The sequence below is a fragment of the Daldinia caldariorum genome (assembly GCF_022478825.1).
Source record: "Daldinia caldariorum strain CBS 122874 unplaced genomic scaffold F4812scaffold_8, whole genome shotgun sequence".
Taxonomy (NCBI): Eukaryota; Fungi; Ascomycota; class Sordariomycetes; order Xylariales; family Hypoxylaceae; genus Daldinia; species Daldinia caldariorum.
In genome coordinates this window covers 933361-953602 of record NW_025953044.1, presented here as the reverse complement: position 1 = coordinate 953602, position 20242 = coordinate 933361, and the positions used below count along the sequence as shown (strand labels likewise).

The following is a 20242-nucleotide window of genomic DNA, read 5'->3' as shown; positions in this document are numbered from 1 at the left end:
ATATACGCAACATAATACCCGTAGAAGTTGCTGTGATATTATATGATGGCTAGCAATGACCTCGAGCTTTATGTTGTATGCCTTCTCTTATTGGATACCTATATACCGTGCTAATATATACTGAGATGCTAACTGAAACCTTCAAGATATATAATATAAATACCTCCTATCTAGCCCAAGCCATCTACATACCTATCTACCATGTACCAGGGTATCTATCCTAGTAAGGAACGCCATACGGATGCGAAGTAGCATCCGGATCACTCAGCTCGGGGAACCCGCGAATTTCCAAGCTCCCGTTCGCCGCGATGATTTTCCCAATCTGGGCCGCGAGGTCCTTCTTGAAGCTCTCGGCAAGCTTCGGGTTGCTGAGGTCGAACGGCTCCTGGCCCCGGACGATCTGCACCATCTGCGAGCCCGCGCTGCTGAGCGACAGCCAGACGTCGTCCACGACGCCGTCGACGGGCTGCACCGCGCTCGCCACCTTGCCGGCCAGGATGTCCGCCGCGAGCCGCGGCTCCTGGGCGGCGGGGCGCCCGAGGCCGATGCCGTCGAGGATGTCCAGCGCGTCGACCATGGCGGCCGTGGTGCGGAACCCGCCGGTGAGGATCTTCTTCGTCTTGGACAGGTGCGGGACGACGTCGCGGACGAACTCGAGGAAGTACGCCTCGCGCTTGGCCGTGCTGTCCTTCTTGGTCCCCCACCCGATGTCCTCGTGGTTGCCGCCCGACAGCTCGACGTAGTCGAACCCCAGCTCCTGGAACGTCTCGCACAGGATCCGCGTGTCCGCCGGCTTGATGCCCTTCTCCTGGAACTCCACCGAGTTCACCTTGATCCCGACGATGAAGTCGGGGCTCACCCGCCGCTTGATCTCCCGCGCGATCTCCGAGACCAGGCGCAGCCGGTTCGTGATGCTGCCGCCGTACTCGTCCGTGCGCTGGTTAGTCGTCTCGGAGAGGAACTGCGCGATGAGGTACCCGTGCGCCCCGTGCAGCTGGATGCCGTCGAACCCGGCCTTATCCAGGTACTCGGCGGCGTGGGCGAATCCGTCAACAACACGCGCGATGTCTTCCTTTGTGGCCGCTCGGGGCTTAGCATATTCTATACCATTCTTCGGGGCTATTGTCATGGAATATGTTGATTAGCACTTCAATACAACGACGAGACGGAGGAAGGGGCATATGCTAGCTTACGATGCTGAGTCGCCGACGCTGATATGGTGTCTTTCCTAATTCTGGCGGCTAGCTGGCGTCCGGGATGTGTGACCTGGCCTACGACCAAGCTCCCGTGTGCTGTAGCCGCTTTGGCGAGTTCTTGAAACGCTTCAAAGCGCGGGCCTGAAAAGGGGCATTCGGGAGTAATGATGCTGTCGCCGATAGCGTCGAGCATGTCGAACTCGATGTCTATGTTTCCAGTAGCAATGACGCCCCATTCGTTCTCTCCCCATCTAAGTCATCACGTTAGTGCTTCCTATCAACTTAACCTGGGATATTTTGCGTCTTGTTCTTTCGTTCTTACACTCGATATAGCTCGATGAGCTCTTTGGTAGGGATACCGCGCTCCTCGAGATCCTCAACGTTCCAGGATGCAAGATCCTCGGCCATCGAGGCTTTGTAGAAGCGGTTCTTCGCGACCTTGCCAGAGAACTCGAACTTGAGAGGTTGGCCGAGGGGCGCAACGTCAACGATGGATGAATCGTAGCGTTTAACAGGCATTTTGACAATTTAAAGGTAGGTAGTAAAAGATAATGGCTCAAGATATTGGGTATTCAAACTTATTATGGTAGTTTTCGAAATACTGCTTTGTTTTTAATGATGATTTCCTTCCACCAACAAATATCTGCGAGCTTAAGCAACATTTAAATACTCAACAGACACCCTCGTCGATCTCCTTAACCACGTCGTATGTTGTTATCTTGGCAAACCGAACGGCATAGAAATTCAACAGCTACCATGCCATCTCGGACAGTATAGATAGAACCCCCTGCTAATAGTTGTCAATAGTGGTTGACGTAAACTGTTTGTAAGCTACAAGCTTGTCCACGGACCGAGCTTAGAATAGCTGGAGGAGCTGATACTGGAAGCTATACCGAAAATGAGTCACCGCCGGCATACTTCTGCATTGTAAGATGCGGCTCCGGGGTTAGTATTACAAATGCCACCAATAGGGGTCATGGCAAATATTTAAACTCCGTGGAACTCTACGGCGATCCGCGCGCTAAGACGCGGTTATTGCGGCGTCGGAGACTTTTACGATCAAGTCGGGAATGGGCTAACATTTTAACCTAATTCCGGATAGCAAATGCATATGAAATTAAAGAACCCAGTATTATCACTTATAATTACAGACCCAACTTGCCTGGTAGTTCACGCGTATCACAGTGTTTAAGCACTTAGGTACCTTTAAAGGCAAGGATTATATATAACAGGTACCTCTAATACTAGGCAATGCTCCTATTCTCTGCTATCGTGCAATTGAACCATCCCTCAACGCCATCTCTGCAATCTCGTAGACCTATTTCTCAAACAGAGGCACCCTTGACTGAACAATACCTTAACTTCCATGGTGATTTGCCCCTGAGGTCATACGGATAAAATACTTTATCCTTTACTTTACAACGCAAAGAGAAAATATTGACTAGGAAATAAGAATCTAGTCCAGGTATTATGGGGAAAGTTGCTTGCTTCCTCTAATCAATCTCAACTTCGATGTCGAGATCCAAAGCCGCGATGATATCATCATCCACAATTGGCTTATGAATCTGCGGAATTCCTTTCTTGTCTTTCCCTGACTGGTGGTTCTGTATTTGTAGTTTCTGTATGTGAGGCAAGACCGGCGCTTTAGTGGCAGCACTTTGCTTAGGTGTGCCGTTTGCTGGTGTCGATGCACCGCTGCCAATTGTTGACTTCTGCTCAGTGGGCCCGTTGATATCCTGTCGGAACTTAGGCTTGGTCCTGAGACGTCGTGAGGTGTCTTCATTGACATCTTCTCCCCGCGCAACGCGTGCCTCGATCTGTCGCGCCTTCGCTTTCTCCATTAGCTGCGCCTTACGAACTGCTTCCACATTACGTCGCCGATTTTCAGCATTCAAAGCTGCCAATCGTTCCTGCTGTGAAGGAGTAGAACTAGTCGACTTATTCGACGGCGTGAGGCTAGTCTTAAAGGCCAAGCGTGGGGTTTCGAGAGAGTCCAGCTTATCTTGGAGTTCCGACACTCGGGCATCATCCCCACGACGTTTGGCTTCCTCGATCAATTCGAGCAGTCGATTTCGCTCTGTAGGTGTGAATTTGCTGAGCAAACTTCGCTCTCGCTCAATCTTTGCATTCACCTCTGCGTCCGTCCAGGAACGATTCACCAGAGCATTGATATCGTCTATTTTGGCGTCCAGCGTAGGCCGTTTAGGAAAGATGACACCCTCGTCTTGGCAAACTTTCTTGTAACGGTTGAACTCGGCCTGTACCAGATTAGACATGACTACCTAAGGCATATATGGAGTCACAAGTAGAATTATTACAAACCTCAGTAAAAGGTGAGTCTGAACAACTAATAAAAGGCCACTCTCTTTCTGATTTGCCGTGGGCGGCGATCACATACTGATCTGTAACAAAATTCTGACCGTTCGATTTCTCCATAGCGTATGGTTTGCCCTGTGTGAAGCCTAGGATGAAGCCTTTAGCAATGAGGGAACTTAGATATGTATGGCTATACTATACCTTTAATGAGGGCCATGCGGTACACGTTAGAACCATCAGAACCTGGTCCAAGAGCTATACGGACATAGCAACCCGTAATAGCTTTATCAAAACCAGGATAGAAACAAACTTGCGCAAATCGGCTGCGGCCAAGTCGTATACGCTCGAAATCGCGGATATCGGCGAGGGGGATTTCTTTCACTTCAGGAGTTCGCGACCTGGAAAACTTGTCTCTCGACCTACCAGCCCACTCAGCGTCACTGTCGTCATCGACACCACGACTAGGGCTGTCACGCGAGCCTGAGTGCGACTTCTTGTTGCGTTCTCGATCCTCTTCTCTACGACGTTGTCGGTCGCTCTTCTCGGCTCTGGCGCGACGAAGCGACTCGATACCAGCACTGGTTTCGCCTACTCTTGAACCACCAATTCGGGTTCGCTGTCGCGATGGCTTGCGTTGGGAGTCGTCCAAGTCTGCAGCGCTAGCTTTGCGCTTCTTGACCGACTGGCTGTCATCCTCTCTCGTCTTCAACAATCGGCGAAGTAGGGTATTTTGTCGCTGGCGGTCAACTTCCTCCTGGCGTCTAGCAAGTAACTGTTCTCGTTCTAGTTCGGGCATAGCTAGAATCTCTTCCTTTTCTGCTTCGCTTGCGTAGATCCCATCGACCGGGTATTTGTTATCGTCATCGTCGTCCATCTTACCGTTAGCATTAGTAGCCTGAAAGGTATCGGACTCGGAATCGGATTCGTCCATAGGTGCGGAATTCTGTGAGGCGGGAGATCCAACAGAAGAGCTGTTGTAGGGTATGGCGCATAAGTTAGCGTTTGTTGTTTATTGTATGCAGAGAAATAAATAAAGAGTTGCTGTGCGATTTCAGACGTTGCGAGGCAACAAGAGATGTTTTTTTATTTTTATTTTAATTTTTATTTTTGCTGGGCGGGGTTAATATGGACAACAACTTGGTCCAAGTAGAAGAACAAGGCTTTTGTTCTCTCTTTTTTTTAACCTGTTGCCAGTTGCACGCTGCACGCTGCACGTCGCATGGCAACAACGATCGGGAGGAGGGCGCGCATTGGATAGTACGAATTATGGGAAGTAACAATACAGCTGGGGGAACTCACGCCTCGCCTTCCTCCTCATCTGAATCATCGGTTCTCTTCTTGCTAGATTTGTGCTTTGTTTTGCTTGAGGTATGATCCTTGGCTTCAGGGTCGGGTGAGCCAGATGCAGAACGGCCGGGACTTGCAGGCTGCTCTTGTTCCTCATCAGACGACTCGTCGCCCCCGACAATGGCTAAGAATTCATCATCTACATCAGCCATGATGATGGGACGTTTGATTCGCGCAGGCGACTAGGATTACGTGTGAAGGTACGAAAGATACGAAACGCGACGGAGAATAGGTACTCGAGAGAACAGTAAGATGGCTTAGTAGTTTCTTGAATGTAGTCTCTTTGAATGCAAGAGATAAACAAAAATTGGAATTCGGGAGAGAGACCAATAAGTAAATTAAATGAGATATTTAAATGCTAGTACGAAAATAAAAAAATAAAAGAAGTTCGTGAGTGGTGGTGATAATTCCCCTATTAGTAGTATGCAGGTGGTCAGATAAAGTAAAGAAAGGATTTATGTTGTTGAAGTTTACAGCCTCGTTGAGGTCGAATTTGGAGGACCACGTCTATTATGTTGCACTTTGTACTTTGTACTTATTTGCTCTCCCCGTTGTTTTTTAAGTAGGTACCTAGGTATCTCTCTACCTTAGGTAATCATCCTGGAAGCCGGTAAGAGGATGTACCTAGGTACCTAACATATGTAATCTATTCGACTGCCACCGCCACATTTTCTCCGCCTCAATTCAAATGACATCGATTCAATTTGATCCATTGAATTAATCCCATTGATGATCTAATCAGATAAGGAAGTGTTAAATCATACCATCGGAGCTAGATAACAAATCCACTATCCACCGTTCCCGGGTCTGGTCTGGTCTTGCTACTACTTACATCTCATCTATGGATATAAGTTTATAAATATGATATAATAATAATAATCAATTCGAGATCTCCAACTACATAATTTCATTTATTCTTGCTTTAGGTAGCCATGTCTTTACCGAGAATACAAAAAACATGCGCAGTGCGCCAAACATTACAATCTCCCTTACGAGATTTTCTTCTTCCTGCCTTGTCCCAGCCAACTCGAAGACAATTCTTAAGTACAACCACGAAAAATAATGCAACAGTATCTCCCTCGTCATCCTCGCCATCTTCGGCTGACCCGTCGAGGTCTCAATCTAAGCGGAAGCCTCTTACACAGGAGCAACGCGATTTTCTCTCTTCAGCTGTAAGACCGCCTCATAAAGCATCTCTTAAGTTATCAAATCCATTCGATCTGTGCTAAGATCCCCGCCTACCAAAGCTCCGTGTGAACCAAGCCGGAGAACTGGCTGCCACTTTGATCTACACGGCCCAAACGCCACCGCTTGTCAATGCGCACCCCCACCTTCGGCCCTTGATGGCTCATATGTACGCCCAGGAAGAGGGCCACTTCAACACCTTCAACTCTCTCATCGCCAAACACCGCGTGCGCCCCACGGCTCTTTACCCCATCTGGTCCGTCTTAGCGACGGGGTTGGGTTGGTCAACGGCGGTTATGGGAAGGGAGGCCGCGATGGCTTGCACGGAAGCTGTCGAGACGGAGATCGGTGACCATTATAACAACCAAATACGAACGTTGCTGGAAATGTTCGAGCAGTGGGAGGCCGAAGGGTATGAAGTAGGCGACGAGCTACAAACCCTAATTACGACGCTTCGGCGGATACGGGATGAAGAGTTGGAGCATCTAGATCACGCCGTTGATAACGATGCGAAAAAGGCCGAGCCGCACTGGCTATTAACTGGTGTCATACGGTTGGGATGCAGGGGCGCAATATGGGTTAGCGAGAGGGTATGATGTTGCCATACCAACGAACCCAATTGTTATCAGCCTGTTAGCAGCCTCAATAAGCCGTGATGATGGCACTTCTCTGAGCCTTCTCTGGCATGCCATCCCAGTATATGATGGCGGGTTATCCTTATTACTCCTCCGCCTTCGAGTTGTCGCCAGCCCGCTTTTGTCGAGTTGTTATCCTTTCAGCTTAAAGGATCTCAACTAAGGCTAGTAACTATGAGATTCGTTCGGCACGAATGGTAAAACTATACTTGGGCAAAATTATACATGTTGCACAACTGCTACCACACAGATTGGGGTGATATAGATCACAGACATGTAGTTTGTAAGATATTCTACTGCATTCTTATGAATAAGAGAAGGATAAAAAACCAATTACATCATTGAACACCAGCATCTCGGTTTAAACTTCGTCCCTAGGTAGTAAACATACCTACCCTAAAACTATGCTAAAGACGACATATCATTTTCGTCAATATTTTGGTCAACTTGTAAACAGTGTGGCTCCATCACTAGGCATTCGCCGGTAGAGTCATCGGGGTACGATGTGCGATACGACCAATCAAGATCAAAGCCGAAGACGTATTCGGAAGGTCGTATAGTTTCCAACAAAGCAACTAATCCACGATTGGTCGATGATATATTCCAGACGCCGCTATAACTACCTACCTCGGTAGTGCGTTCTGATTCCCTCCTCAAAAGTAAAAAGTTGGGCTCACTGAGGCCCATAACCTTAGGTACCATCGTTATCGTACTAACATAACCTCATTTAGTCTTCATTCAGATGAGCTGTTGAAATCTTCAAGTGTTTAGACACTTCTAGGTATCTTTGTACACCAAATTGAAAATAGAGATTTGGAGAAGAGGGGAGAAAAAAAATTCAGATTATGGCGTTACCCTTTGCAACACCGTCGTCTCTTGCAGAGGGGTTTTCCATATCCTACTGCACGTCTACAGATGTGGATATCATCGCAGATATATACTACGACACGTTTGCGACCGACAAGCGCAACGCCTTCTGGTGGCCGCCGAACAAGGAGGATATGTTTACTTGGATGAAGGTTCGAGTCCTCCGCAAGATGGACGATCGAAGGGTCCGGCACTTCAAAGTTACGGACGGCAAGAGCGGCGACGTGGTGGCATTCGCTAGGTGGGACATTCCCGAAGGCTACGAGAAGGCCTTTGGCGAATGGGTCGGCGACGATGGAAGTGCCGTCGAAGTCTCCCAGACCGTCAAGACGGGAGAGAACACGCCGGCAAATAGTGCGCCCGTCGAGGCTGTCGACCCCCCTACTGCGGATTACCCAAAAGGTAGTAACCCGGAACTGTGCAAAGTCTTCTTTGACGCGCTGAAAGTCGCCTCGGAAAAATACGATGCGGATGCGATGCTGGGTGAGTAAAGACAAGACATCATTGTTTGGATTTTTATTTTCAATGGCTAAACAGGGGTATTTATATATGCATACATGCAGGTCTATCGCTACTATGTACGTCGCCTAAATATTATCGAAGGGGGGCTGCCAAAGCGCTGTTAGAGCCTATGCTAGCTATAGCCGACGCGCATGGTCTCAAGTCCTATCTAGAGGCTACGCCTAATGGCAAGAGAGTTTATGAGAAGCTGGGCTTTCGAGAGGTGGGCCGGTTAAATTTCGACCTTAAGGAGTTAACTGGGGAGGATTACGGTGATATGTATCACATCACGGTCATGATACGAGAACCGAGATCGACATAACGGTATATAAGAAAATGGTTACTTCTTCTTAGCCTAAGCTTTAAGATCAACACTCGTACATCTAACCTTAGATAGATTTGTATATATTACAGGAAACCTTGACTAAAACCCAAGGCATCGAAAAACAAAACAAATATAGAACAGTCACTTCCAAGAACAAGGATAAAGCAGGTAACCTATACGGTCCGGACGGTTTAGCGATCCAATAGGTACCATCAACTTGCTCATACTATCGCGAGTCATGAAGAACCGAGCAGCTGGTACAGCCAACGCAAGCTAGGTAAGCGATCGTCATACGTGCCTGTGCCGAGAATAGTATATATCCAATCGCGGATTATACGGGCATCGTTTAAGCCAGTATGCACGTGCTAAGGTGATCGGCGTCCAAAGAACTAATAGTCAATAGATTCATTGGTGATGTAATTAAGGTTCCGCAAGATGAACTAGATATAGATGCTTACACGATTTATCTAAGGTAATGTGTTCGTACAAGAGATCTGCCAAGAGGATCGAAGGCTATGCAGAAGATCACGCCTAACCAACCTGGCTAGCCAGATGGTCGTAAGATCAAGGTGCCAGCTGATGTCAGAGCTGGGTTGGAAATAGTCACGGAAATGGGACGAAAAACACGAAAATACGAAAAGCCGAAAGACAGGCGCGCACGGGGGGTAGGTAGTAGTATTCACCTCGCCTGCATTTGCGGGGAATTCCCTAACAAATAACAAATAGTTATGATGAAAAGTTAGGTAATTAACTTGGTTTACTATTATAGATCTCACCCAAGATTTATTAATCCTAGTACGGCAGTACGATCTTGTCTCGCGGCGCATTTCAAATCTTGAGATACGTTTAACATGACTCTAAAGTGACGCTTCCCACTTACATGGATGCTACCCAGATCTGAATCATTGGCTATCGATCAAGTGATGGAGGTAATTTATTGTATAATTGCATTTCAATATGAGGTACAGTAAGTTAACTACGAAGCTATTAGCCTTAAGAATTCACCCGGAAGATGTTACAAACACGATTCTGCATATGCCATCTAGCATTTTTATATTCATCGTCCCGACCCTCTAATCCATGGTATGTCCAAGGCTGGTCGAGCTATACAACGTGGAGCAGGGGGGGAGGTTTCAACTGAAAGGAGCAGTGATCATCCGCCTTCAGCAACCCCAGCCCATCTTGAACATTGCCTTTTATTAGAAGTAACCTACAGCCGTCTTTTTTGCTGATCCCATACCTGTAGGTGAATTATTTCCAGAGAGCCTTGACGTATTCAGAGAATCCCACTCCTTAGGATTCTGCCTACCATTTGGGATCAAATCAACAAGTTTTCTCAATTAAATTTACCGAACCTGCCGGGCCCATTTCTTTTCACAATGGCTGAACGCAGGATGCTTACGATTAAACCCTCTTCGAGAGAGAATGAGGTAGAGGGAGAAAAAAAAGGGAAAAAACCGGGACAATCCAGGAATAGGATTATCAACCCGATGTAACCAATATACCTATCAGTGAGAAAAAAAAAAACCTCCTTATCGATGTACCACAAAGGAAATTGTGCCTGGACTCGGGCGCGAGCATGGGATTATAATGCACGGAATACTACATGTAAGACATGGTAAACGAGACACACGCGCTGCTACATAGCACACAGCAACGTGACCCACTGGAGCTTGGAATCCCCCCCGGGGCGAAGTCAGGTCTACCTACTCGCGATCCAGCAGAATACTAGCCGGGGGATCTCTTGGGATTGTCCCAGCTACCTAATAGCTGCGCAGTGTCGTAGAGTCGATCGGGAAATGCTTAGCCTTGACTTCAGAGTTCGAACCCAGACCCCCGTCGGGCTGGGGCCGGATGGGAAGAAGTGAAGTGACCAGCCTTGCAGAGCCATGAGACTTGGCCCACCGGGTCCTGGGCGAGAGACATCGAAGGGCGCTTCTAGACTTGGACTTCTGCTGCTGCTTAGGAATGCATGGCTCCGCGGGAATGATAAATAAGTCCGGCTGCCACGCTCTCCCAGGGATGGAAGATCCAGAAACCATTCAGCTAGGGAGCTCTCGCACGGTAGATAAAACGAGTAGCCAAGTACCGGTCGATCAAGCACCTGAAGTTGGTAGGCCAACTTGGCATAACTAATCGAAAACCAACGTCTTGCCAACGTTTTGCTAAACTCCTCCTCTCCCTCCCCGTCGCTACGATGCTAGCTCATAAGCAACTACTCTGCTGCGTCGTCTTGGCGTGCGCGTCACAAATGGCGAGCGGTAAGTCGTAGCCTACTCTACACATATCCCTCCATCCTTCTATCCCTCTATATATATCCCTTACTTTCTCCATTCTAACCCAAACTCCAGGCCTCGCCTTACCAAGGGCACCAACCAGCAACTCGACGCTATCAAGGGACGCCACATCGGCGCGAGTGCAGGGCCTCGGGAACGGCGTCCCCTTGCGAATCATGCCGCTCGGCGCGTCCATAACCTACGGGTTCGGCTCGTCGGACAAGAACGGGTACCGGAAGACGCTGCGGGACCGGATCGTCGAGGCGAACGGCAACAAGGTGAACATGGTGGGGGACAACCCGTCGGGCTCCATGCGCGACAACGACACCGAGGGCTGGAAGAGCTACACCGTCGACCAGGTGCGCGGCAAGGCCGACGCCGCCGTCCCCAAGTACAAGCCGAACGTGGTGCTCGTGAACGTCGGGACCAACGACTGCGTGCAGGACCAGGACCTGGCGAACGCGGGCGGGCGGCTGCGCGCGCTGCTCGACGCGCTGTTCCGCGAGTCGCCGCGCGCCACCGTGGTCCTGTCCACGCTGCTCGTGAACCGGGACGCGGCCGTGCAGCGGCGGGTCGAGGACTTCAACGCGCAGCTGCGGAAGGTCGGCGAGCAGCTGCAGGCCGGCAAGAAGCGCCTGGTCGTCGTCGACATGCAGAGCGACGCCGGCCCCCAGCTCGCGGACCTGAACAGCGACGGCACGCACCCCGGCGACGGGGGGTACAGGAAGATGGCGGACGTGTTCTACGCGGGCCTCAAGGAGGCCGATCGTAGGAATTACTTCGTCGAGGCGGAGAAGGTTGACGGGCTTGCCGACGACGGCGCGTAAGTACCCATTTGGGGGTTTAGGCACCTACCTAATCAATCTTTTTGTTTGTATGGTGTTGGGATGTACGGACAGGTGCCCAGGGGGTTATTACAAGGTCTAATTGGGTTAGGTTTGAGCGTTTCTAGCGTGGCGTTTGTCAATGTGTCGAGTTTGAGTGCTGACACCTGATGGGTTTGCATTTTGTCTTTTTCCTTTTCCCTTTCTTTTTCTTTTTCTTTTTCTTTTCTTCTTTCGGTGGGATTTGCTTACTATATCGGCGTATACCCCTCCTCCTATCCTATGATTTCACGCATTATGTTTTATGTCATGTTATGTTTATGGATTTCTAGTGGGATATGAACTGTTAGATACCTCTTACAGTAGGGTTCCTAGCTAGCTAGATTACTTGAGAAATGACGGGTGTTATTCAAGCTCATTTTAATATATGTCAAAGTTGAATTTGGGGTTGTGAATTTCTGTACTGCGGGTGCAAAATAAATTAGAGTGCATGATCAATGATTCGGAATTATTCTAATAGTTAAGGGGATATCGAAAACACTAAGATATTAAAGGTTGTTGAGAAACTCCGGGGAACACCGAGTATCAGGAAGGGAATGGAGGAATCAATCATAGCTCATGGCATAGACCACAACTTAACAGCCAAGTATAATCATTAACATACGCATTTTTACCTATAATTAGTAATTAAGACTATTCTCTAGTATTTATTATGATTAGTTACCTTATAACAGACCTTCTCTCGTAGTAAAGCTTAGGGACCTTTCAAGCAATCTTCACTTGTCTAGAAGGCCCGCTAAGTATTCTGTGACTATCCGTCTCTTTTTCCGTGAAAGTCCTCCATCCTAGTATCTTACCAGGGACATAAGCAAACAAGGTCAAAGAAGCCTCGGCCGAATTATGAAGCTCTGATACCCGACTGAAATCACGAGTCTTTTCTCCTGCCAACCTCTCCGTGTCGAACACCACTGTTCCATTCGCCACTGTTACATTTCTGAAGTATAGCTCGTCAACACTACCCGCAACTTGCAGCGTAGCGTTTTGGTTGGAGCCACCGAAGTAGAAAACCTGGTTGGTCGAGCCGTAACCAGAACTGTTCCTGCCATCTCCCGTCTGGAAGAAGAACGCGCTACCGTCGCGATGGGTTTTTATATGCGAAGTGGAATACCGACTCTTTCCAGCACTATTGCTGCCTTCAAAAGCCTCAAGGCCTGTAGGGAAGACGGAATCCCCTTCGACCTGAAGTTCAAACCCTTCTATCAGATGGGCACCTATCGTTAGATTACCCTGGGGTGATCTTAAGTATGTTTGATTACAATATAGCGGATAACTATAAATAGCTTTATAAGTGGTAGCAGGCCCGGTCGTGGAATCCGTTCCAGTAATGCTAAAATCATTACTTTGGGTGGTCCCAAAGTTCGACATCACAGCTCGATTCGAGTAGGAGAGGCTTTGAGACCAAGTACTCTCCCCATTTTGATTTTTCGACTTAATAGCTGATTTAATAGTAATACTTCTCTGAACTGTCATGTTAAAAGCGAGGGTTTCGTTAAATCCTGTCGCGTTCTGCGCGACTTGGCTTGAAAGCGAAATGGTCGGTCCCGAGATTTCCACTGAAGGACCAGTACCAGTAGTCACTGATCCCTCGTCATCCAACCATAGGAATATTTTACCCGTAACGTACCAACTGTCATTGACTCTTTCTGTAAGTGTAAGATCGGTACTATTTTCTGAATTATTTACGCCGGCGACCTTGATAGAAAACGTGTGATCGACGCCGTCGCATAGCAGAGGCAACCAAGGAGTTATATCGATTTGGTGCTCTCTTAGATCAAAAGCCTGCAGGCCAACGATGGGCCGATGCAGACTAGGCACCACTCCGCCCGTAAATATCACCGGGAACGGCCATTGCGCCCCGGCGAGCTTGCCATCGATGAGCAACTGGACCTCGCGAAAGGGAGAAAGTCCAGGAAGTTGTCCAACAGTTTGGGTAAATGTGAGAACATGGCTCTGCGGGACATTTCCCCACCAGAACTCCTCCGAAGCCTGTCCATTTGCCGAGACACTGAAGACAGCTCGATTGACGTTCCGAGGGAAACTGATAGTATTTGTTGCCTCATCTGCCGGAAGCGTGAAATGACTTGCTCCATCAGAACCGCCTTTCCTCGCAGAGATGGGGATAACTAAGTCTGCAGGACGTGCTTTATCGGTCTCGAGGTCAGCTACAAAGAAAGTAGCAGTTAGTGTAGCATTAAATGACCCAGTGTACTTGTCATCTACCAAGTTGCCCAGGTCGAATATTAGTTTCTGGGAGGATTTCCAAAAGTAAAGGTACTCGGTCATGTCTTTCAAAAATGTCCAACGTATGCCCGGAGGTAGTGTTGGTTCTGCAGTCGAAGTCCGCCATACTTCGGTGTCGCCAAAGTACATCAACGCTAAGCGATCAAACTGGCGGCCTTGCGAGACAACAGTAAAGTTCATAATAACCCGGTTAAAAGAGCAGTTCGGCGGCGTATAAGTTCCTATTCACTATTAGGTTGTCCACCAAGAGCGTGTATGCGTAAGTTTACCCAGGCACCCGGATATCCTGGGGTAACCTACCAACAAATGGTGTGCCATAGCTAAATGCAAAAACATGCTCCATCAATAAGACCGAGCAAGAGTTATCCTGAGAGACATTATCTATACGCGTCAACCCGTTGCCCGACGGGCCACCAGGAGTAAGCACGGGTTGAGCGACTTCAAAACACTCCAGCGGCGCCTTAGTCTGTGCCTCGGCGGGAATTACACGCGAGACTTGAGGCTCAAGTTCCGACCGTGTGACTTGTTTGAGATCTAGAAGGGAAGGACATTGCTCAAAGTTGAGTTTTATATACCAAGCGAGCAAAAGTAAGGTAGAAAGGGCCGAAATTAATTTAAACCGTGATCGTGATCGTGATCGGATGTCGGTAGCGACGTTGGGGCGTCTCAAAAGAATGTGACCATGATGCTGGTGCTGGTGCTGAGTTGCTGCGAGACTAAACGTTGTCTTTTCGGATGTCTGAGGAACCATCCTGGACAAGGTAAATTTAATGGATAAAAGAGAGTGAAAAATGCGCGGCTAGTTATATAAAACTGATCATCTTAAAATTAGGGTTGGCGTTGCAAATGGCGGCAAAGTTCGAGCGATGACCTTATTATAGGTGAAGCTTGGAGCTTGGAGCTTGATTGCAGAACGCAGAACGCAGAGCTGAGTATGACAAAAGTACAAATTTACCTGCAATGCTGCTTCAAAAAGAAAAAAGAACAAACCTAAAATCCCAATTAGGTAAACGGGTAGGTTGGGTTAGGTAAGGACGTTGGAGAGGTTAATTTACCTATACACAGGCAGTATTAAAGGGGAAGAAGCCCCTTCTAAGGTTGCTCCATCATCAATGGTGGAAGTTCCAAGGTTGGAAGTTGGAAGTTGGGGTATCCTGTAATGCGAATGTGGGGCACCCTGTACTATGTACATAGTAGTAAGGTTACCGTAGTGGGGCAAGCCGTGCCGTACGAAGCACGAATCATACACATCTTTCAATTCTTGTCGTCGTCACGCCTTTCGATAAGACTTTCATCACCCCATTCTTTTGTATTGTTATGTTAGGTATTTAGGAACCTAGGTAGGTACTTATAGGAAGTAGGTAAACATCCCACACATTAGAGATTCCCTTTGGAAGATGAACAATACAACAACAAGATACACACAATGAACGTAGCCCGATAACCTTAGTCTCAGCTTCATCAATTCAAGTTTATTATTATTTGCTTGCTAATAGAAAGAAGAAAAAAAGCAAACCGTGTATAATTCAAACTCTCAAGTTGGCATGTGGTAAGGTATTTGTATTACTCTCCGTAATCTGTGTCGTCACCCCAAGTATTCTCCCAATAGATTGCCGTCGCTTTAACAGCCACCTGAGCACTTTTCTCGTCCCCGAACGAGCCTCGGAAGAAGTTGAAGATGGCAAACTCGGGGCTCGACATAACGTAATGTTGCCGTTCGAGTAATCTCTGCCAGATCATCTCTAGGGTGATCTTGAGTATGGCTGTGATAAGCGGATTATCGAAAGCCTCGGGGGTATCTCTCGCAACGTCTAGGTACAACTTGGCTTTCGGTAGCACGTCTTCCAACGGTATTGCAGGAACATAGTTTCCTGAATCCAGCTCTATTTCGGGCGTCTCGTCTTCCAACGGTATTGGAGAAACATGGTTTCCTGAATGCGGCTCTATTTTGGACGTCTCGTTTTTGCTACCGTCTTCGTCTTCGTTGAGCAGAGCATCTAGGTTAGGTACGTATTAGCCCTAGGATCTCGAGAAGAAGTAGGATAAGGATTGGATTGCTTGATATATATACCTTCGTTATTTAGGTGGAACATGGTGAGAAATAATCTCAATATTTGTAGGTTGGTGTTCATAGTGAATTGATAGTGAATTGCATGCTACGGCATGTGCTTCTAGATGTGTTTCTACCTAGGTAGTTATATATGCTGCTTCCATGTGTGGCGGGGAATTAATCGGGGTCAAGGGCGATCCGACACAGTTTATATGTCCATAGAGTTAGGTTGCTTAACTATGCGCTCGTACCTAAAGTCCCTTCAAAGACGTGTAATGTTCACTGCATGCTTCAGGTTTAGAGTTTCGAATTCTGAGGGAATGCCGAAAAGACCAAAGCTTTTGATTATCTCTGGGATCATACTCGATAAACGCGAGTTGTAGATACCTACCTAGGTAGGTTATAAAACGAAGACGTGTCAAGTAAGTTTCCCACTAGCTATCAACGAGGCATAGATACCTACTGTAAAGTTGACTTTTCTTTTCATGAAGCTACATATTTGCCTTCGTTAATCAAGCGGGGCTTTACTTGGGGAACTAATAATGTTGATAATACGCCGTTGGTATTAGACTCTTATACACGTAATATCAGTATACGTAGGCTAGACAAGGTGACTTGACACGGTCGGAGAGGAATAACATATCTGCTTGATGATCTGCCAGGCTTGCCCGGCCAGTCCGATGTAAAGCTTCGACTCATTACCTACCTATCTAGGGTTTCTCTCTTCCCTCTTATTCCCGAATGCCCGTATTCCATTTCTATGGGACTATCCAAGAGGCTTTCCAAGCCAATGGTTTTCCTAAGTCGTGCTGAATCCCGTCAGCGCAATCCCTGTTGCAGCAACCCAGTTGAAAAATATAGGGGCCTTATTCAGGTACATGACATATACGCTACCTGACCGTCGAGTAAGTGGCTCATATCTAGTCTCGGGAGAATCTTGACTAGTTTCAAGGGACACTAGCTGTGGCAAACCGGGAGTATGTCCGAAGTAGTCGAAGACGCCATTAGTAGCTGATATTATCTCATCGATGTGAAAATAGCCAGTCTTGTGCCATCAGTAGGCCACATAGACTTTCGATTACGAAAATACCCTTTTATAGCCTTATGGTCGCAGCTACAGTCGTAGTAATAGCCACGTGGTTGTAATAATAGCCCTATAGCTGCGGTAATAGCCTTATGGGTGGTAGTGTTAAAATGGTTGAAAATATTAATTTAAGCCCCATATACATAGTGTAAGAGGTAGGTAATGACCTAGGGCAGATCTGATAACTTAGTCGTGTTAAAGTCGACCGCCATGCCAAGGTACCTATTGAACTCTATTTTGACAGTGGCACCAATGATTATTTCTGTTACGCCTTTTCTCGAACTCGCCGATGAGTGAGTTACCCTACAAGGTCGAATATAATGGGGCCTGCTGTTTTCAAAGGCAAATCCTGTGAATAGTCTGAATTAGTCGCAACCCTATTCTCCATCTGATATCCTAACGCAAGTTGCTGTGGGACCCACCAACTCGTATGTAGTCGAATAGAATTGTCTTCTGTACGATGAGATTGGAGCCAGCTTAATTTTTAATAAGTGGCGTGTAACTCTCACGTCTGCTGTATGTTGCCGTCGTATAACAGATGCCGCTAGAATTAGCAAAATCACGGTACCACCGGCTTTCCTATGACGAAATCACATATGGTTATAATGGTTCTCGTCTACTCGTTCTTCGATCACGAAGCGGAGTACATCGTCGAGTTGGATTTTATTTTCTCGGTTTCTTTCGGTGCTATTTTATCTTCTATGTGGAGTGAGTCTAGTGGCCTTTTATCGATCTTACTTACACCCCCCTTGGATTTATTATACAAGTTATCCCTGTAACCTTCAACCTAGAGAGATATACTTCATAACTCATAATAGAGAGGCTCTGCTGTAACCAAAGCTCTTTTTTATTCGAGAATCAACTTCGCTTACCGCTTGGTTGGTCGCTTTCCGATCTTCCAACCCCATGACCGTAGCTTTTGAACAACCTTAGGCGTTATCGCTGCGGTTAAGGGCACTCGAAGGAAGATGAAGCTTTTATGTACCGCATAGGCAAGAGCTAACTGGGTTCCAAGACCTACGAGTTTGTGTGAGTACCTGAAGATTGGGACACATATCTCCTCTATAAAACTTACTAGCTTCGGCCTTGTGCCTCTGCTCAGCCTCCTCTACACCCCAGCCGACTACCTCAGCTTTTTCACTAATTTCGGCATCACCGCGATTTTCTTTTTCGGCTTCTTTGAGGGCTTGGCGGTATTCACGCCACCTAGTCCGGACGGACTCCGGTATTAATTTGGAGACGTTTGATACAACCCAGTGTTCGATTGCGCCTAGGTTCCGTTAGCAAGAAGCCCTTCCTCTTGATACCGTCACCACCGACCTATCCTCTCCGTCCCAACAGATCGGACTAGTAGGAAGCAGAATGGAAAATCGAGGACGGTTAATCCCAGATAAACTCCTAAAGCCGCCCAGCCATATTCTCTTGACAACTTTTTCATCCTGGCCGTGAACCCCTGCGGCTCCTTAGCTGCGGCATCCTTCGGAGTAGATTTTGCGTTTCGTAGGCGGGAAGTTCGGTGAAATGATCGGCGGGTCGAACGTAACGGTTGCTTGGATGATTTGGATAGAATGTCTAATATCGTAGGTCGTCGTATCGCATACGGAGAAGTTATTGAAGTAGAAAGAGACACAGTTTGCTGCGATTTAGAGACGAAAGTGCGCCTCCACGCTCCTCTCCCTAAGGTGGATGTGGTCTGCCGCAGTACGCGCACCCACATTGGTTCGAACAAACGGGAGTAAACCGGAGGCATTTTGCGCGGCCTCTGTTTAAAAGTTAATATTTAGGGCGTTTACGTCGCGGGGAGAATGAGCATAGTAAGTGAGCTGCAAATGTAGAGGTATTTGCTAATAGTTCCGGTGGATTCGGACGAGAAGCTTCGGGAGGTTAGTGAGACCTATATCCGGTTGCGCCGCTACAAACATTGCGGGACGTAGCTAATAATAATAAGATCCTATTGGGTCTAACCAGATAAGACGAAAAAAAAAAAAAAAAAAAATAGAACCCCCTACCTGATGACGGTCGCCAATTCTTAAGTGTTCAAACCCGTAATTTGTTAAAAGAACCGTAGTACCTATCGCATTATCATGACATGACAGTGAGCTCAGGAAATTCGGCGCAGAAAAAAAAATTAGGAGCTTTTGTTCAATTAGTTCGCAGTACGTACCTGGGCAGCCATAAATAGTGCACTTACATGCATGGTGATGCAACGAGCTGTCGACCCTGTGCTCGGAAACGGATGTACCTAGGTATTTCATTGTACATTACATACCTGTACTTGGAAACCTTGGGGTTTGGACGCCCTTACCTAAGACACCCGAATTTTAACCGAAGGCTATCTTCGGGGGATTCGGGATTACCTAACGTTACATAATACTGGTACGGAATAGAAGTAAGTGCGTAAAGTATAAAACGAAGCCAGAAAGTAAAAGCTTCGAATTTACTGGTAATAATGTAAATCTATTATTCATTTAGAGAATTTTTTATAATTTAGAAACAAACCGATTGTCTTTTAAATATTACCTATTGAACATGGTATGCCGCAAATAATAAAACCAATCTCTCGACTTGGACCTGGATTTATATAGCGAGCGGGATGAGATAAAGATGCAGGGTCCCGCGCGGCTCGCGGTTGCTGGGTCAAAATGCTAAACTTGGAGAAGCAATAACAGCCAATCATCCGGAATTAATAGATCTCATCGGGGAACGGATCCTTAAAACAACGCGGGTGGTGCGGAGTCGCGAGACGTTGGTGTGATTGGCCCGTTTGTGAGCTGACTGCCCGGCCAACCGTGGATTCAGTGCGACTTTGATGGTGTTCTTTATGTGCCTAGCTGAACTTGGAACTTGAAAGAAATTTGGTAGGTTGGCAATACCTATAACACATCGGAGGCCGCAGGCGAAAATGATGATGGTATACTATGTAATCAAAGGTACTAAGAAGTATGTACCTAGAATAAATTCTGTATTGGCAAATCTCGAGTAACCATTTATTTAAGTTTCCCTAACAAAGGTCGAATTAGCATATGCGCCACAGGTTATTGTGCACGTCACTACCTACTATGTACTTCTAGAATAGTAAGGAAAATCCAATGAGGTCATAGGTTGCGAATTCAGAAACAACGACTGATATATAGAGAAACAACACCTGCTAAAAGCAGCATAATTACAAGGGAATTGCATGTGCATGTATTGTACATTTAGGGGAAGGTACCTACCTAACCTTAGGTATGTAGGCTGTTATCCCGCAACCACAGATCAATAAATCACCCGGTCATCTTTCCCACCTAACCTAACCTAACATATATGTACCTCACACTTCTACATCCCACTTCTCT

General features: G+C 47.2%; 9 protein-coding genes across 9 annotated transcripts; 4 read left to right on the top strand and 5 right to left on the bottom strand.

The window, feature by feature from the left end:
- Positions 1 to 32: 32 nt before the first annotated feature.
- F4812DRAFT_428515 (NADH:flavin oxidoreductase/NADH oxidase-like protein) lies at positions 33 to 2156 on the bottom strand. The gene is made up of 3 exons (XM_047934200.1): positions 1519 to 2156; positions 1194 to 1447; positions 33 to 1119 (listed from the first exon to the last, which is right to left on the bottom strand). Exons 1-3 carry the CDS (start codon positions 1713 to 1715, stop codon positions 221 to 223), a joined length of 1350 nt encoding a protein of 449 aa, XP_047790337.1. The 5' UTR covers positions 1716 to 2156; the 3' UTR covers positions 33 to 220.
- A 386-nt stretch (positions 2157 to 2542) lies between these two features.
- Positions 2543 to 5366, bottom strand: F4812DRAFT_387204 (plus-3-domain-containing protein). Its single transcript, XM_047932080.1, has 4 exons — positions 4812 to 5366; positions 3714 to 4483; positions 3519 to 3658; positions 2543 to 3454 (listed from the first exon to the last, which is right to left on the bottom strand). The coding sequence occupies exons 1-4, from the start codon at positions 5009 to 5011 to the stop codon at positions 2690 to 2692; spliced, it is 1875 nt and encodes a 624-aa protein (XP_047790336.1). The 5' UTR covers positions 5012 to 5366; the 3' UTR covers positions 2543 to 2689.
- Position 5367: 1 nt separating this feature from the next.
- On the top strand, positions 5368 to 7082 carry F4812DRAFT_387211 (COQ7-domain-containing protein). The gene is made up of 2 exons (XM_047932081.1): positions 5368 to 6031; positions 6107 to 7082. The coding sequence occupies exons 1-2, from the start codon at positions 5792 to 5794 to the stop codon at positions 6638 to 6640; spliced, it is 774 nt and encodes a 257-aa protein (XP_047790335.1). The 5' UTR covers positions 5368 to 5791; the 3' UTR covers positions 6641 to 7082.
- On the top strand, positions 7083 to 8489 carry F4812DRAFT_387212 (acyl-CoA N-acyltransferase). The gene is made up of 2 exons (XM_047932082.1): positions 7083 to 8029; positions 8110 to 8489. Exons 1-2 carry the CDS (start codon positions 7525 to 7527, stop codon positions 8367 to 8369), a joined length of 765 nt encoding a protein of 254 aa, XP_047790334.1. The 5' UTR covers positions 7083 to 7524; the 3' UTR covers positions 8370 to 8489.
- A 1552-nt stretch (positions 8490 to 10041) lies between these two features.
- Positions 10042 to 11559, top strand: F4812DRAFT_471309 (carbohydrate esterase family 3 protein). The gene is made up of 2 exons (XM_047939079.1): positions 10042 to 10633; positions 10724 to 11559. Exons 1-2 carry the CDS (start codon positions 10570 to 10572, stop codon positions 11473 to 11475), a joined length of 816 nt encoding a protein of 271 aa, XP_047790333.1. The 5' UTR covers positions 10042 to 10569; the 3' UTR covers positions 11476 to 11559.
- A 47-nt stretch (positions 11560 to 11606) lies between these two features.
- F4812DRAFT_428506 (uncharacterized protein) lies at positions 11607 to 11919 on the top strand. Its single transcript, XM_047934199.1, has one exon. The coding sequence runs from the start codon at positions 11643 to 11645 to the stop codon at positions 11802 to 11804; it is 162 nt and encodes a 53-aa protein (XP_047790332.1). The 5' UTR covers positions 11607 to 11642; the 3' UTR covers positions 11805 to 11919.
- A 43-nt stretch (positions 11920 to 11962) lies between these two features.
- Positions 11963 to 14881, bottom strand: F4812DRAFT_428503 (peptide-N4-(N-acetyl-beta-glucosaminyl)asparagine amidase A). The gene is made up of 2 exons (XM_047934198.1): positions 14074 to 14881; positions 11963 to 13994 (listed from the first exon to the last, which is right to left on the bottom strand). Exons 1-2 carry the CDS (start codon positions 14522 to 14524, stop codon positions 12238 to 12240), a joined length of 2208 nt encoding a protein of 735 aa, XP_047790331.1. The 5' UTR covers positions 14525 to 14881; the 3' UTR covers positions 11963 to 12237.
- Positions 14882 to 15336: 455 nt separating this feature from the next.
- On the bottom strand, positions 15337 to 15866 carry F4812DRAFT_459299 (uncharacterized protein; the record flags this gene model as incomplete). Its single annotated transcript, XM_047937519.1, has 2 exons — positions 15337 to 15770; positions 15845 to 15866. The coding sequence occupies 2 exons, from the start codon at positions 15864 to 15866 to the stop codon at positions 15337 to 15339; spliced, it is 456 nt and encodes a 151-aa protein (XP_047790330.1).
- A 1680-nt stretch (positions 15867 to 17546) lies between these two features.
- F4812DRAFT_428500 (uncharacterized protein) lies at positions 17547 to 19041 on the bottom strand. Its single transcript, XM_047934197.1, has 4 exons — positions 18917 to 19041; positions 18228 to 18781; positions 17983 to 18177; positions 17547 to 17924 (listed from the first exon to the last, which is right to left on the bottom strand). The coding sequence occupies exons 2-4, from the start codon at positions 18655 to 18657 to the stop codon at positions 17776 to 17778; spliced, it is 774 nt and encodes a 257-aa protein (XP_047790329.1). The 5' UTR covers positions 18658 to 18781; positions 18917 to 19041; the 3' UTR covers positions 17547 to 17775.
- Positions 19042 to 20242: the final 1201 nt, after the last annotated feature.